General features: G+C 45.5%; 1 protein-coding gene across 1 annotated transcript in view; it reads right to left on the bottom strand.

Moving 5' to 3' along the window:
- Nucleotides 1-15,528, bottom strand: part of CMTM4 (CKLF like MARVEL transmembrane domain containing 4) — a 64,837-nt gene extending 49,309 nt beyond the window's left edge. Inside the window, exon 1 of the mRNA XM_082606166.1 lies at nucleotides 15,159-15,528. Within this exon, the coding sequence (XP_082462292.1) occupies nucleotides 15,159-15,344 (186 nt within the window). The 5' untranslated portion in view covers nucleotides 15,345-15,528. The remainder of the gene's footprint in view (nucleotides 1-15,158) is intronic.
- Between the last annotated feature and the right edge of the window lie 363 nt (nucleotides 15,529-15,891).

Below are 15,891 nucleotides of genomic sequence, written 5' to 3'. Positions count from 1 at the left end.
CACGCCTCTAAAATAAGTTTCCCAATTAAATAATCAAGACATAAGCTGCTTCACATGGCACCTGTGTGCCAGTTAGAAACATTCCAGTCTGGGTGGCAACTTGGCTTGGCAAGAGGATAGCAAATTAAAAACAGCACCTGCTCTGGGCTGATGAATTGGGACGCTGCCTAGTACCAGGGCACGTGCCTTGGCAAGCAGAGCATGCAGGCTGGATCTCAGTCTCCCTCACCCTCTCGGTTAGACCCACTGTGCAGTGCACAATCTGCCCAACTGTTCAAAGTAGCCTTGGACAATAGAGATTTAGAGCAGGATCTCAGGAACTTTCTTTGTTCCTCTATGACAATAATAATAACACTGCTAAACTAATCTTGCTAAATCCTGTATTTGGCCCGTCTTGATGATCTGATTGTCAAATATTACGAAGTTTACAAACAGGTAGAATTTAAAAATATTGTTTTACTTTGTTTTCATTTATATTGATCTGGTCTGAGACTCAATGATAGATTTCACAGTCCATTAAAAAAACACAAAGGGACTTCCCTGGTGGTCCAGTGGTTAAGACTCTGAGCTCCCAATGCAGGGGGTTCGGGTTCAATCGCTGGTCAGGGAACTAAGATCCCGCACGCTGCACGGCACAGCCAAAAAGAAAAAAACAAAAACAAAACTGCAGGTCTCCTACAGAACTCCATGGAGCTAAACACAGAGGAGACCCTTTACAAACTACCGGGCTCCCCCAGGCTTCCCTCAACCTGGCAATTCATCATTCTCTGTGGACTTCACTCATCTAACTAGCTTCGCAACCCCTAGGGCTGCAAAGTCCCAGACCAACAGCTGAAGCTTTCCCAAAGCGTCTAGTGAGGCAGGTGCAGTATCTCCCCAACTACCTCACCAAAACCACCTCTGAGCACAACGCCAGTAACATCCTCATCACCACCTCCACCACCATCACACATCTCGGGGCCATGCAAACAGCCATGTGAATAAGCTCACCTGTGACAAGTGGGGGGTCCGTATCCCTAGCTTCAGCTCCAAAACCATACTTGAAAGGCATACAGATCAATTTGCTGGCAAATTATCCTGATGTCAATTTATTATCAGAGAAATTAAGGAACTAAAAGGCAAATTCTATCTACCAATATCAGGCTTTTGTTACAATCCAAACTTTGAGGGCTCCCAAGTCCACTACCTGCCCCAGTACATTCACTTGAGCCATTTGCCTGGGCTGGGTAAACATGTGCACTTTTTTATTTTTATTTTTTTAATGCTTATTTATTTATTTAGGCTGTGCCAGGTCTTAGTTTGGGCATGCGGGCGTCTTAGTTGCGGCATGCCTGCGGGATCTAGTTCCCCGACCAGGGATTGAACCTGGGCCCCCTGCATTGGGAGCGTGGAGTCTTACCCACTGGACCACCAGGGAGGTCCCAACACCTGCACTTTAAGCAGAGTGTCACAGGGGAATCCCCTGGCAGTCCAGTAGTTAGGACTTCCCGCTTTCACTGCCGAGGGCCTGGGGTTCAATCCCTGGTCAGGGAACCAAGATCCCCCAAGCCGTGTGGCGCGGCTAAAATAAATAAATAAATAGAGTGTCACAGGCAAAGACTTGATTTATCATATACAGGCTTTCCAAAAACCACTATCCTAGAAAACGCCTGAGGATGTTAACTATTCTTCTGTCTTCCCCATAATCACATAAAGGGTAAGCAAGATTATCAGAATTCACAGAGCTATCCCCCATCTGGCTTCACAGGAAGGAATCAAACTGTCACCCTAGAGCAGGAGCCAGTCACAGGGGAAAGAACGCCAGCCTGAGGCCCAGGTTCCAAGACGACCAACAAACTGGATAGCCATAGGTAAATCACAGCTTCTCTAGGGTCAGATTCCTCACATGTAAAAGTGCCATAAATGTTAGCTTAAGTATTTCTTTGATTGAGAAATAAACAATGAAAAATAAAAACAAGGAATATAATAAACGTAACTGCCACCTCTTTACTCCCACTTGCCACGGTCCTTCCCGTCCCCGATCCTCACCTGGACTACTCAAAGTCTCTTAGCAGGCTTTGGATCATCTCAGCCTTCTCAAAGCCATTCCTCACACCCTCTAACCCAGCGACAGCCAACAAAAACACGTGAGCCATGTAAGTAATTTTAAATTTTCTAAGAGCCATATTTTAAAAAGTAAAAAGAAATAGGTAGAGTTCACTTTACTAGTAAATTTTATTTACTCCAATATAGCCAAAATACCACCATTTCAACATGTAATTTTACATTCTGCTTTTTTCCTATTACCTCTTTGAACTCCAACATGTTTTTTACACCTATGCACACCTCAAAATTCATACTAGCCACACTGCAAGTGCTCAACAGCCACAGCTCTGACTGTTCCTCATCTCTTTCAGAAAATCCAAATTCATTAGCCTAACAAGTCAGGCCCAACCTGGGTCCCCCTCATCCCTCCCCTTCCATACCTCTGCCTGGTGAACCATACCTGGTACCTCCTTCCCACCCCTTTCCTGGGCTCGCCCTCAGCTCCCAGGACCTGGTATACTCCTTCTCCACAGGACACACCACACCTCCTAGCCAAGCCCACTGTCCCCACCCCTCTTACAGCACTTGGCTCCGGTGATCAGGAAGGTTGTGTACTTTCTCTGCCTCATACCAAACCCTCCTCCAAATGGACTGTGAACCCCTTGGAGGCAGGGATTTTTGTCCTATTTATGTATGTCTAACAGTATCTGGCCCAGCCTCGACGTTCACACATATATGAAGTATAGATTTTTTTTTTTAAGGGGGAAAATATGTTAGAATTTTTACCAACATCTAGCTACTGACCTTGATCTAACTCTAAAGTTACTTAGCCAACTCTTAACCTGAAATTATACACATGTGTAGGGTTTGGACCAAAAATGGTTGAGAGAAAGTAGACAAGCTAAAGAAGCAACTACTGCTGGAAGAGCCATTGCTCCTTGGGGTTTGTTTTTTTTCCACTGGCACAAAAAACTTTTAGCCTTAAACTGTTTTTCATAGCTGTGCTGGAATAAACGGGAAACCACAAAAATGAAGGCTTCCCCTGCACCAGTCATCAAATTGTAGTGGCAAGAAAGAAACCATTCAAAACTATCCACGTTTGATGAAACTCTGAACATTTTAAGTTGTTTATTAACCCATTTAATTCCCAAATTTAACCAATCATTTGAAATGTTCAGAGACAAAATTCTGGATTCCAGTATTTCCTATGGGCCTCTCCAGTCTTCACTGGAGATGAAGGCCTCCCTTCTCAGGCCTCACAGAACGGCTGTTCTTTTATTTTCATCAGAGAGGTCCATAAAAACAAGCACAAGGACCCTCAGCCTCAATCCCAGTTGTGACTTCTTTACACATGTTACGTGTCTGCTCTAAGGATTCTCAAAATACTGACGTGGCAGATCCTCAGTGACCCTCTCCCCCAACATGTTAATCAGAAAGCAGACAACTTTAGTAATAATTACAGAACCCCTGGTTTTCATTTTATACGTTCCTAAGCAAAAAGCTTGGCAAAGCCTCTTATGGTTTCCCCTCCTTTAACAAAAATCTGTCTCCTAAGCAAAAGCTTCTGTTTCCTAGTAGCACTAGATACACTTAAATCTCACGGTTAAAAAAAGAAAAAAATAATTACAATGGCATTTTATTTCCATACTTTCTCCCCAATATTTTCCACTTACAACAGAGTCCAGAAGCTTATTTGCTTATAAATATATAAATGTTATTGTTCCCTTATAGATCCCATGTCTTCAAATAATTTGACCTTACGAACTATGTTAAATAATACATAAACTGTTATTTTTTTTCTTTCTTCTGTGAAACAGATATGTATATTCACCTGTTCATTCGATGCCTCACTATGGGGCCAGGCGCTGTTTTAGACACTGAGGATACCTCAGGGAACTCAAAACACAAAGCCTCTGCTCTCGTGGAGTTGGCATTCTAGTTGGGTGGTAAATGCTGAGAAGAAAAGTAAAGCAGGGTGAGGCGGATAAAGAGCAGGGATGGGGGAGTGTCCTACTTTTGGCAGGTGGTCAGGGAAGGTCTCTTGAGCAGGTCTCTTGAGCAGAAGAGAAGAACAGAGCCAAGTGGGCATTTCTGGGAAGGGGTGGAGGGGATGGAAGAATCAAACTCAGATGCAAAGACTCTAAGGCAGGAGTATGTTAATCAAAAAGTTAATCAAAGCTTCTGGTCAAGTGAAATAATAATCAGTACCTTAAAACCCCAGTCAGAAAAGAAACTGGCCTTACTCTGTTTAATGCAGTTTATATTAGACTTTCTGAAACACAACTGGTACCCAGCCCCTCAGTCTGATTCTCAACCCCCATTTCTATATTAATAAACTTAGGGCTCCCAGGGGACCCCTCACTCTGAAAACCAGTGGCAGACCCCACCATTTTATGTGAGGACACAAGGCCACACACGAGAGGTGCTGAGAGGAGGGCTGGGCGCCACCCCTGCCTTTAAGTGAGAATTTTTCACACAAAAATCCCCCCCATCAAGAAGTTAAACCGCTTCAAAATAAGATAGTTTCCAAATGCTAAAAAGGCAAGATCTTCTCCCGAAGGAGGTGTCACTTTCTGACTTCTGTACCCTTCCACTCATCTGTTCCCTCTTCAGCCAGCTGCAGGCCTGTTCCCAGCTCTGGACCACTTTGAACTGAGCCTTTGAAAGTTTAAACTGGCTCTTCGCCACCAGACAAGATGCTGAGGCCATCCCCTCGTCCGGAGGTGCCTTGCGCTCTCACTCTCTGCCTTTCCTCCTCCTTCTAGACTCTCTGAAGTCTCACCCTGCTGATGAATCCAAATCCCAGTTCATCGCGCCCTGCTTTTTACCTCTCTTGCACACACAGGAATAATCTTATTTTCCAAACAAAAACCTCAGGACTCACTGTCAATAAATGGTACTTGCTGCTCTAATTTCAATGCTTGGAATATTTCATAATTTAAAAGTACAGTAATTTTTTAAAACTTAGGATGGGGCTTCCCTGGTGGCGCAGTGGTTGAGAGTCCGCCTGCCGATGCAGGGGACACGGGTTCGTGCCCCGGTCCGGGAAGATCCCACATGCCGCGGAGCGGCTGGGCCCGTGAGCCATGGCCGCTGAGCCTGCGCGTCCGGAGCCTGTGCTCCGCAACAGGAGAGGCCACAACAGTGAGAGGCCCACGTACCGCAAAAAAAAAAAAAAAAAAAAACTTAGGATGTACTTATATATGGTCTGAGACAGCACACAAAACTGAGACTGAGAAAATTGAGGCTCTGTGATCACAGTTACAGGCCTTTGGCTATTACGCTATGCTCTAACATACAACTTTATCTTCCAAAGAAATACGACATCACCCTACGAAAGGATTCGGAGCTACTTCCAGGAATGAGGACAAAGAGGCAGTGAGTGATAGCTGTGGGTTGAAGGCCAGAACGCTGCTATTTCCAGGTCATTTCAACAGCTCAGGGAGCTAAATGGACCATCTTGGAAAATAATCAGCTTTGGCAGCCATACAGACCTCAGCCCTTAATGGGGTGGATCACATATGTGCTGCATCTCAGGTACATCCAGCACTACCTCTAGGCTGGAAATAGGCCTCTCTCCAGCATGCAGGTAAGCATCCATTCATTCTACCAGGAGGGAGAAGCATCATGGATTTGGCAGGGCATGTACACTGCCCTTGCCCCCTCTAAGCATCCTATGAAGTGCCATGACCTGGGAAAGGCTCTTAGTACTTTGTAATTAAGAAAAAAGGTCATCAGGGACTTCCCTGGTGGTCGAGTGGTTAAGAATCCGCCTTCCAATGCAGGGGACACAGGTTCGATCCCTGGCTGGGGAACTAAGATGCCACAGGGCAACGAAGCCCCGTGCACCGCAACAAAAGATCCCGCATGCAACTAAGATCCGACGCAGCCAAATAAATAAATATTTTTTAAAAAGAAAGAAAAGATAGGGCTTCCCTGGTGGCGCAGTGGTTGAGAGTCCGCCTGCCGATGCAGGGGACACGGGTTCGTGCCCCGGTCCGGGAAGATCCCATGTGCCGCGGAGCGGCTGGGCCCGTGAGCCATGGCCGCTGAGCCTGCGCGTCTGGAGCCTGTGCTCCGCCGCGGGAGGGGCCACAACAGTGAGAGGCCCGCGTACCGCAAAATTAAAAAAAAGAAAGAAAGAAAAGATAAAAGGTCATCACAATGATCATTTTGAGGTGTACAGAAATATCAAATCGCTATGCTGTATAACAAGAACTAACGTAGTGTTGTAGGTCAATTATACTTCAACATCAAACTCATAGAAAAAGAGAGCAGAATTGTGGTTACCAGAGGCGGCATGTAGGGAAGAGAGGGATGGATGAGGGTGGTCACAAGGTACAAACTTCCAGGTACAAGATAAATGAATACTAGGGATGTGATGCACAACATGCTGAGTATAGTGAACACTGCTGCTGTTATATACGTAAGTTAAGCAAGTAAATCCTGAGTTCTCATCACAAGGAAAAAGAATTTTTTCTATTTCTTTAATTTTGTATCTATCTGAGATGGTGGATGTTCACTAAACTTATGGTGGTAATCATTTCATGATGTATGTAAATCAAATCATTATGCTGCACACCTTAAACTTATACAGTGTCTATGTCAAATATATCTCAATAAAACTGGAAGAGAAAAAATAATTAAATCTTTTTAAAAAAGAAAGAAAGAACAAAGGTTTCCAGTGCTATCAAGAAAGAAATTTTTTTTTTTTTTAATTTTGGCTGCAGCAGGTCTTATGGTATGCAGGATCTTTTAGCTGCTGCATGTGAACTCTTAGTTGCGGCATGTGGGATCTAGTTCCCTGACCAAGGATTGAACCCAGGTCCCCTGCATTGGGGGCATGGAGTCTTAGCCACTGGACCACCAAGGAAGTCCCAAGAAAAAATTAATTTGGCCCTATGACCCAGGAGGAGTCCCGAAGGTCTTACTGAGCTCAGCATTTCCCACTGGTAAGTTCTTGTGGGTAAGCACACTGTTAACTTGGGATAAGGTGAGACCTTTACGTATGTTGTAGGACCAAGTCCATATATATTTTTTTAATGTTCAGAAATGTAATGATATTGCCCTTTGATCTAGTAATAGCACTCCCTGAAATTTAACAAAAAATAGTCACAATTCAAAAGAAGAATGAAGGACATTTACTGAAGGATCCTTCCTAATAGCAAAATATTGGAAACCATGATCAAGGGATCTTATGCAGCCTTTGGAAGGGAAAAATTCCAAAGTGCTTTTCATTTGACTAAGATTTTTTCCCTAATTTCCTTCAATGTTACAATGGTTTTTTTATTGAGATATAACTGGAATATAACATTACATTAGTTTCAGGTGTACAACATAATGATTCAGTATTTCTATATATCAATATTTGTATCAATAATGATATTCACATTATCACCACAATAAGTCTTATTTAACATGCATCACCATATATAGTTTAAAAAAATTTTTTTCTTGTGATGAGAGCTTATCAGATCTATTCTCTTAGCAACTTTCAATTACAATGCAACTGCAATACAGTATTATTAACTATAGTAGCCAGCCTATAAGGTAGATTCCTTTCAAATGGGAGAAAGTTTTTCATTAGCATCAACAAATTTATTAAGCACCCACAACTGTGCAGAAGGCTTCTTTTTTTTTTTTTTTACAGGAAAATAGATTGAAAAAACTTTTAAGCTTCAAGTTTCTTCAAGATGTCTGTACTGTATTATCTAAATCATTCTCCCCAAAAGGGCCTCCAAATTACAAAGTAAGAAAGTAATAAAAGGTTAACTAAAGATTATGATTGGTATAATAGCTTTAAGGCTAATATATACTAAGCTTTAAGCTAATATATACTCTCTCTATATATAGAGCTAGTAACAGCTGATGCTTTGGGAATTTTTGAACAGAAGATATCTGCGTGTGGTATACAATTCAAATACAGTGAAAAATAAATCTCCCTTCCACCCTGACCCTTGGTCACCCAGTTTCCCAATTTGTACCATTCCAGAGATATTCGATAGTGCTAACATGTTGGTGTGACTTCTATGTGAGAGACACGTTGCTAAGGACTTTGTGTGGAAGGCTCACGGGCAGCAGTAGCACTCTCATCAGCCCTGATTTACAAATAAGGAGACCCGCTTGTGGCCTGAAGTGAACAAGCAACTGGCCAAAAGTCTCATGGTGATAAGAGACATAAAGTCCATACTCTCAGAGCCCCTCCCCATCCCACCCCCCAACACACACACACACACACACCCCTGAACTCCATGTTCTATCTTCATGTTGTGTTGTTCCCTCTGCCCTCAAAACCAATCCTTCATCATCCCTCTGCCTGGCTAACCTGACTTTCCATATCAATTTTAGAATCAGCTTCTCTATCTAAAAAAAATCTTGCTGGGATTTTGGGATAATGTTAAACCTACAGATCAATCTGTGGAGAAGTGATACATATTTATTTATTTATTTATTTTTTAAAAGCTTTTATATTTTTTTTTTTATTTTATTTATTTTTGGCTGCGTTGGGTCTTCGTTGCTGCATGCGGGCTTTCTCTAGTTGCGGTGAGCGTGGGCTACTCTTCGTTGCGGTGTGCGGGCTTCTCACTGTGGTGGCTTCTCTTGTTGCGGAGCACAGGCTCTAGGCGCATGGGCTCAGTAGTTGCAGCGCGTGTGGTTGTGGCGCATGAGCTTAGTTGCTCCGCGGCATGTGGGATTTTTCCCCACCAGGGTCGAACCCATGTCCCCTGCATTGGTAGGTGGATTCTCAACCACTGTGCCACCAGGGAAGTCCAAGGAGTGATATTTTAATAACTATATCGAATCTTCCAATCCATGAGCACAGTATGTCTGCCCACTTATTTCAGCGGTCTTTGATTTCCTTCTTCGGTGTTTTGTAGTTTTCAGCATGTAGATCCTGTACATGTTTTGTTAGATTCAGACCTAAGTATTTCATTCTTTTCAGAGCTATCATAACTGATATGGGTTGCTCTTTTTTTTTAATTTCAGTTTCCAATGATTGATTGCTAGGATATAAAAATATGATTGATTTTTGTGTGTTGACCTTGTATGTTGCCACCTTGCTGACTCACACGTTAGTCCTAGGAGCTTTTTTATAGATTTCCATGGGATTGTCTACGTAGACAATCATGCCATCTGCAAATAGGGACAGTTTTTCTTTCTTTCCAGTCTGAATGCCTTCTATTTATTTTTCTTGCACTGGCTAGCACTTCCAGTAGGATGTGGAAGACAGAACAGACATGTGGTGAGAACAGACATCATTGCCTTGCTCCTCATCTTAAGGGGAAGTATTTTCACCACTAAGTATGTTAGCTGTCGATTTCTGGCAGATGCCCTTTTCCAGGTTGAGGCAGTTCCCTTATCTTACTAGTCTTCTTGGCTACATTTATTGTGAATGAATGTTGAATTTTGTCAAAATTTATTTTCTGAACATAATCAAGTGTTTTTTGTGCTTTAAACTGTTAGTATGGCGGATTATATCTCCTGATTTTGGAAAACTGAACCAGCCTTTTCTTCCTGGGATAAATCACAATGATTGTCGTGTACTATTCTTTTTACATAACGTTGCTGGATTCAATTTCCTAGTAGTTCGTTGAGGATTTTTGTGCCTGTGTTCATGAGGATGATTGGTCTGAAGCTTTCTTTTCTTGAACCATCTTTGTCTGGTTTTATAAAACAGATGTGTACTAGACACTTTTCTGAGGTCTTGGGTGATAATTTTACTATTTTTAATCATCATAAAAACTTACGAGAGGTTTTAATCTTTGCTTAAATTCTGCTAGAATTTATTTGACTTCAAGTTTTTGACCAGGAAGACAACTCCCAAAGATAACAATCTGCCCAAGGGAAAATGGGACTGTTTTATAAGAAGCCACCTTAAGGTAGAAGTGAGAAGCCAATGCAGTGAAACTACTTCACCAGCCATTCTCTGCACACTCCTGCCCTGCTTCTATACAGCCCAGGAAAGCCAGAAAGGTGAGGGAAGCGCTCACCAGCACGGGATGAAAAACTGACAGTTTCCATCATGTAAAAGATAAGTTATCACCCAACCCTGAAATGCAAACGCTCACATTTGTCTTTGAGTTACCTAAGAAAGCACCTGTCAAACATTAACCCTTTAGTTCTTACAATTCCTAAAATGCTCAGTCATTACCACTCACATTCTACTACGAGGAAGCCAAGAAACAATGGGGTTAAGAGATTTCAAGGAGATCAGCAGAGCTAAAATTTGAATTTAAACATCACCTATTACCCAACTTTGTTTAAAAAATAGTCCTAGGGATTCCCTGGTGGCACAGTGGTTGAGAGTCCGCCTGCCGATACAGGGGACACGGGTTCGTGCCCCAGTCCGGGAAGATCCCCCATGCCGTGGAGCAGCTGGGCCCGTGAGCCATGGCCGCTGAGCCTGTGCATCCGGAGCCTGTGCTCCGCAACGGGAGAGGCCACAACAGTGAGAGGCCCTCGTACTGCAAAAAAAAAAAAAAAAAAAAAAGTCCTAAACAAATGCAATGCAATGTCAGAAGGTCAATCAGGCGTGGGAGGGGCTCAAGAAAGGGATCCAGGGACTTCCCTGGTGGTCCAGTGGTTAAGACTCCGAACTCCCAATGCAGGGGACTCAGGTTGGATCCCTGGTCGGGGAACTAAGATCCCACATGCCACGGGGCGCAGCCAAAAAATAAAATAAAATAAAAGTGATGTAGACAAAAAAGAAAAAAAAAAAGAGAAAGGGATCTGAAGCAAAAGAGCTCCTTGAGAGGTGTTTTTGGAACTTAAAAGCTGATTCTGCTCTTGGCTCTTTTGAGAAGGCCTATCCCCTCAAGGCGGAAAGTGACAAGTCTGCTGGGTGAGGAGCAGGACACCACACAGGAACTGCACACCTAGGAACAGCGCAATGGCCACTGAGAAATCAAAACCCTTGTTAAGTGTATCACTTCAGTACGTAAAAGTCACCCAGAAAGTCACCAGGCTGACCAAAGACCTCAGGAATGTCCTTGGACTCAAGGTCTCCTCTGCTCTGTGGAACAACTGAAAATGATGTGTTCAGGAGGCAGGAAAGAGCACGCCACCTGGGTTCAAGTCCCAGCTCCACTAACCACTAGCCACGTGACCTTAAATGAGTCACGACCTCGGTGCCTCTAACTTTCTCAACCATAAAATAAAGGTGATAACAGTAGAGTAAGCACTCATTAGTGATGCCTGCTGTTGTGATTCAGAAAGTTGTCCCATCGAGGTCCTCTCCTCTTCTGACACTGTCCTAACATCATGGTATAAGCGATAGTATGCCCCACCCCCATCCCAAGAGCAAAATTCTGCTTTCAACCGAGTGCTTTGGAAAAAAAATCAAAACAAAACAATAAACAAAAGGCCCACATTAACTATTTCATTAAATGATGTCTGAGAGCTAAAAACCAATAAGCACTCACAGAATCCACATTCAAAAGAAAGAAGAAGGTATTTAAATCAATAGTTTAAACCAACTCTTTTCCTACAAAAAGTACATTTATGTTGTTTGAAATAACCACAGGAGATACTCTCCCCAACTAAGAAATAGGTATGAGTTTCATTTTTAAAACATATAATCTACGACTTCCCTGGTGGCGCAATGGTTAAGAATCCGCCTGCCAATGCAGGGGACACGGATTCGAGCCCACATGCCTCGGGGCAACTAAGCCTGTGCGCCACAACTACTGAGCCTGCGCCCTAGAGACCGCGAGCCACAACTACTGAAGCCCATGAGCCTAGAGCCCGTGCTCCGCAACAAGAGAAGCCACCACAGTGAGAAGCCTGTGCACCGCAACAAAGAGTAGCCCCCGCTCGCCACAACTAGAGAAAGGCCACGCACAGCAACGAAGACCCAACGCAGCCAAAAATAAATTAATTTAAAAAAAGATATAATCTATGAAAATGCACTGATTAATTTCCATAATATTTCAGATTAGTTTTACTATCAAATAGCATTCCATTTAAAATATCGATTTAACTTTTAAATCACTAGGAAGTAAACTATCTTTAATTCAAATATATAATTATAATTTTGGGGTGGCATTATCACCAAGTTTCTTTAAAGGCAGGAAGTATTACTTAGCAACAGTGACAGCTAACGTTTTATTACACACTAACTAAGCGCCTAATAAACTAGGTGCTAATTTCTACATACTACCTCATTCTCTTAATCCTTTTCGAGAGATACAGGCTCATTTTACAGAAGAACCTCAGCCTTGAGGTTGACTATTTACGGTTCTGATAGAGAACTGATTGCTAGTACTGTGTAAGGTTTTAACACTAAAATGATAGAGAAAGGTAAGTCTCAAACTTTAATGTGCATGAGAATCTCCTGGAGAATCTTGCTAAACCGCAGATTATGATTCAGAAAGCCTGGGGTGAGGCCTCTGACTCTGCAGTTCTAATAAGCTCTCAGGTGCTGGCAATGCTGCTGACTACACCTGGAGCAAGGACCTGCAGTGGGCAATAGGCCACAAACCACAAAAAATGTCTCTAAAACCTAAAACGAAAAAAAGTCAAATTTTTTCTCAAAAAGTTATATTAGAATTAGAACTTATATTAGACATATTTCTTGATGGGATTCTGAGCTTTGTAACATCTTAGAAATATCTTCAGGGACTTCCCTGGCGGTGCAGTGGACAGGACTCCATGCTTCCGAGGCAGGGGGCACGGGTTTGATCCCTGGTCGGAGAACTAAGATGCCCCATGGCATGGCCAAAAACAAAAAGAAATATCTTCATAACGACTCTTGTTTTCTTTTCCAGTTTAAGTTGAGAGTCCACTATCTTGAAGTTTTGTGGCGGTTTTTCCCCCTAAAAACACTGATTTTTTTTTTTTAACAAGGCTGAAAAGCTAAATAAATGGAACTGTTTCACGTTGCCATACCCTTCAAGCAGGTCCCCATCCTTCAATCACCCACACATAACATAACCTCTCGCTGTTTAAATTCTAGAGATTAGACAAAAGATAAGAGGCGAGATTTTAGGGGCTGGGCCCCAAAGTTCTTCCAGATGAAAAGTAAAGCGCTACAAAAAAAAAAAAAAAAGCACCTTACGAAAAGGCAGTGATAAATACCACTGGCTTCCATTTCTGGCTTTAGGTGACAAAATTCCAGCAATGAGGTGATATCTAACATTTTATATAAACTACTGGGTTTCATTCTTTTATCAGATCTTTTAAGTGGCAAGCTCTAGGTACTTTCAAAAGTCCAGAGTAAACAAAACAAGGTACTTAACAAGGCCCTAAATTCCACCTGGGCCCACGTTCCCTCCCATCCTGCTCTTTAATTCACTTCTGATTATCAGTGCTGTACTCAAACATCAGCTAGCTGCCTCTTTTTAAAGGCAGTTATACACCTCCCCCACTCCTCCATTCACTTTGCTAACAGCAATGCCTAACTACAGAACAAATATATCTCTTGGAACATTCCACTTTACCAGATAAGGTCAGTTTAAAATTCTAGAGAGGAATAACCTGCTCCGTTTGTCTTTCCTGAGAGCCCTTCAAAAATACCCTCTTGCAATCAGCAGAACAAGCCTTTCACCGGAGTGAGTGAGAGAGAGAGAGAGAGAGAGAGAGAGAGAGAGAGAGAGAGAGAACAGTCTATGATTCTGCAATTTACAAACACTGAGACCTTTATTTAAAGGATATCCACACATTAAATGATTCCCAAGGAACCTTTATCTATGTACTCAAGTAAGCACAAGAAGACCAGTGCTTGGAAGAAACAAAATGCACATACATTGCAGCTCTGTGCAAATGGCTTCTCTAGATGAGACGTCTATAAAGTTTCGCTGCCAGGCCTCAGAGAAAGGCCTACCTGTGTCAGGGGATATCGGGACAGTTTTTTCCGAACTGGAGTATGCTCTATCCACAGCAGAGCTAAGTAACAAACCAAAGAGGCCTGTTAGAAAACCACAAAAGAGGGGCAGAGGGGACAGGCCCCTGCCCTGAACACCCTGAAAGCTAAAAATAAGAATTCTGAGAAATGAGCTCTACCATGGACAAGCCCAAAAGAAAGTTCTCTGTTTCTGTTACCTCCAAAACTGGCTGCCCTCCCATAGTGATTTAACTCTGGGTACCAACTGGGCAATGCCAGCCATGGTGCTGGGGCGGAGGATTCAGGGATGCCGGTTCTATCTTCTGGGCTAATTAGAAGGAATCAAAACCTCTGCAGCAGGGACTTCCTTGGTGGCTAGTGGTTAAGAATCCGCCTGCCAATGCAGGGGAAACTGGTTCGAGCCCGGGTCCAGTAAGATCCCACATGCCGTAGAGCAACTAAGCCCGTGCGCCACAACTACTGAGCCTGTACTCTAGAGCCCGGGAGCCACAACTATCGAACCCACGTGTCACAACTACTGAAGCCCGAGTGCCTGGAGCCCGTGCTCCACAACAAGAGAAGCCACCGCAATGAGAAGCCCATGAACAGCAACAAAGAGTAGCTCCCGCTCGCCACAACTAGAGAAAGCCCCCGTGCAGCAACGAAGACCCAATGCAGCCATAAATAAATAAATAAATAACAACAAACAAACAAACAAACAAAACCTCTGCAGCATAAACTGGAGACTCTGGGCAAATCTGGGCTCCCCCAATGCATCTGGACTACATGCCTCCATTCAACAAACATTTATTTGAGCGTCTACCATATGCCCAGCACTCTGCTGGGCGCCAGGGAAGAAACCGAGCCACAGTCCCCAGTGGTGGAAGCCGAGACAAACGAGGGCCATCCGGAGGAGTGGAGGATGTGCGGGCCCCGAAAACCTAACACAAGTTGCTATGACCAGCAGTACCCAGGGGACAGCATGACCCCCGCCGGGTTTCGCGCACCACCAAACCCAACAGTGAAAGAGGCTCGCGACAGCGAAGGCTGGAGTGGGCAGGAAGGCCCGGGGGCAGGTGTTCAGGTAGAAGGCGCACACCTGAGGCGGCAGGGCTGGGGAAGGCAGGGTCCCCAGGGGAGGGGGAGGGTGGCACGGGGACCCAGCGAAGGAGAGGGAGCGCAAGGACTGGGGCCATGGGGAGAGAGTGCGCGATGGAGGCCGGCCGGGCCTGCGCCCCCTGAAGCGGGAGCAGGGAGGGAAGGCGCGCGGCTAGGCCGCCCGCCGGCACCTGGGGCCCCGCCCGGCACCTACCACTTGGGCGACCTTGAGGCAGCCGAACGCGCCGCGCAGGTAGTCCGGGTCGCAGCGCAGGCCAGCCAGCCCGCGACGCTGGCTCACCGGCTCGGTGGTGGGCTGGTACGGACTGCTGGCGCCCGAGATCATGGAGGTGCTCGAGGCCTCGCCCTCGAAGCCGTCCAGCTCCTCGCCGCTCCGCATGCTGCCGCCCGGCCCGGGCCGCCTTGCGCGGCTGGCCTCCGGCGCCCGGAGCTAGCGGGCTCAGCGGGGCCGCCGCATCGCCGCCGCCGCCGCCGCCGCCGCCGCCGACTAACTGCCCGCACCACCGCCGCCGCCGCCTCTGAGCCCGCCGCCCGGCTGCGGCCGCGGCTCGGTCCGCTCGGGCTCGGCTCCCGCCGCCTCGGCAGCGGAAAGGGAGGGAGGCGGGAGCTGGCGGAGAGGGAAGGAGGCGGGAGCCGGCGCGGCCAGCCGGGAGAGGGCGGAGCGAGCGCCCGCCCGCCGGCCGCTCGGCGGCGCTCCGCGGCTCCCGCGAGTGGAGGTGGCTGCCCGCGCTGCGGGGCCTCGGGAGGGCGGGGCGGGGCGGGGCGCCAGGGCCTCTGGCTCCGCCCTCACCTGAGTACGCGCGGGGGTCGGGGCCGCGGCTGCGCGCCAGGCTATCATGGCGTGGGAGGGCGAAGGTCCGGGAAAGAGGGGTAGTGGGGAGGAGGGAGAATGGGGGCTGACGGAGGGTCGAGGTGGACCTAGGGGG

Source organism: Mesoplodon mirus (assembly GCF_964341445.2).
Source record: "Mesoplodon mirus genome assembly, chromosome: 19".
NCBI classification, from domain to species: Eukaryota; Metazoa; Chordata; class Mammalia; order Artiodactyla; family Ziphiidae; genus Mesoplodon; species Mesoplodon mirus.
The sequence above is the reverse complement of the archived record's forward strand: the minus strand, read 5'-3'. Positions and strand labels throughout refer to the sequence as shown.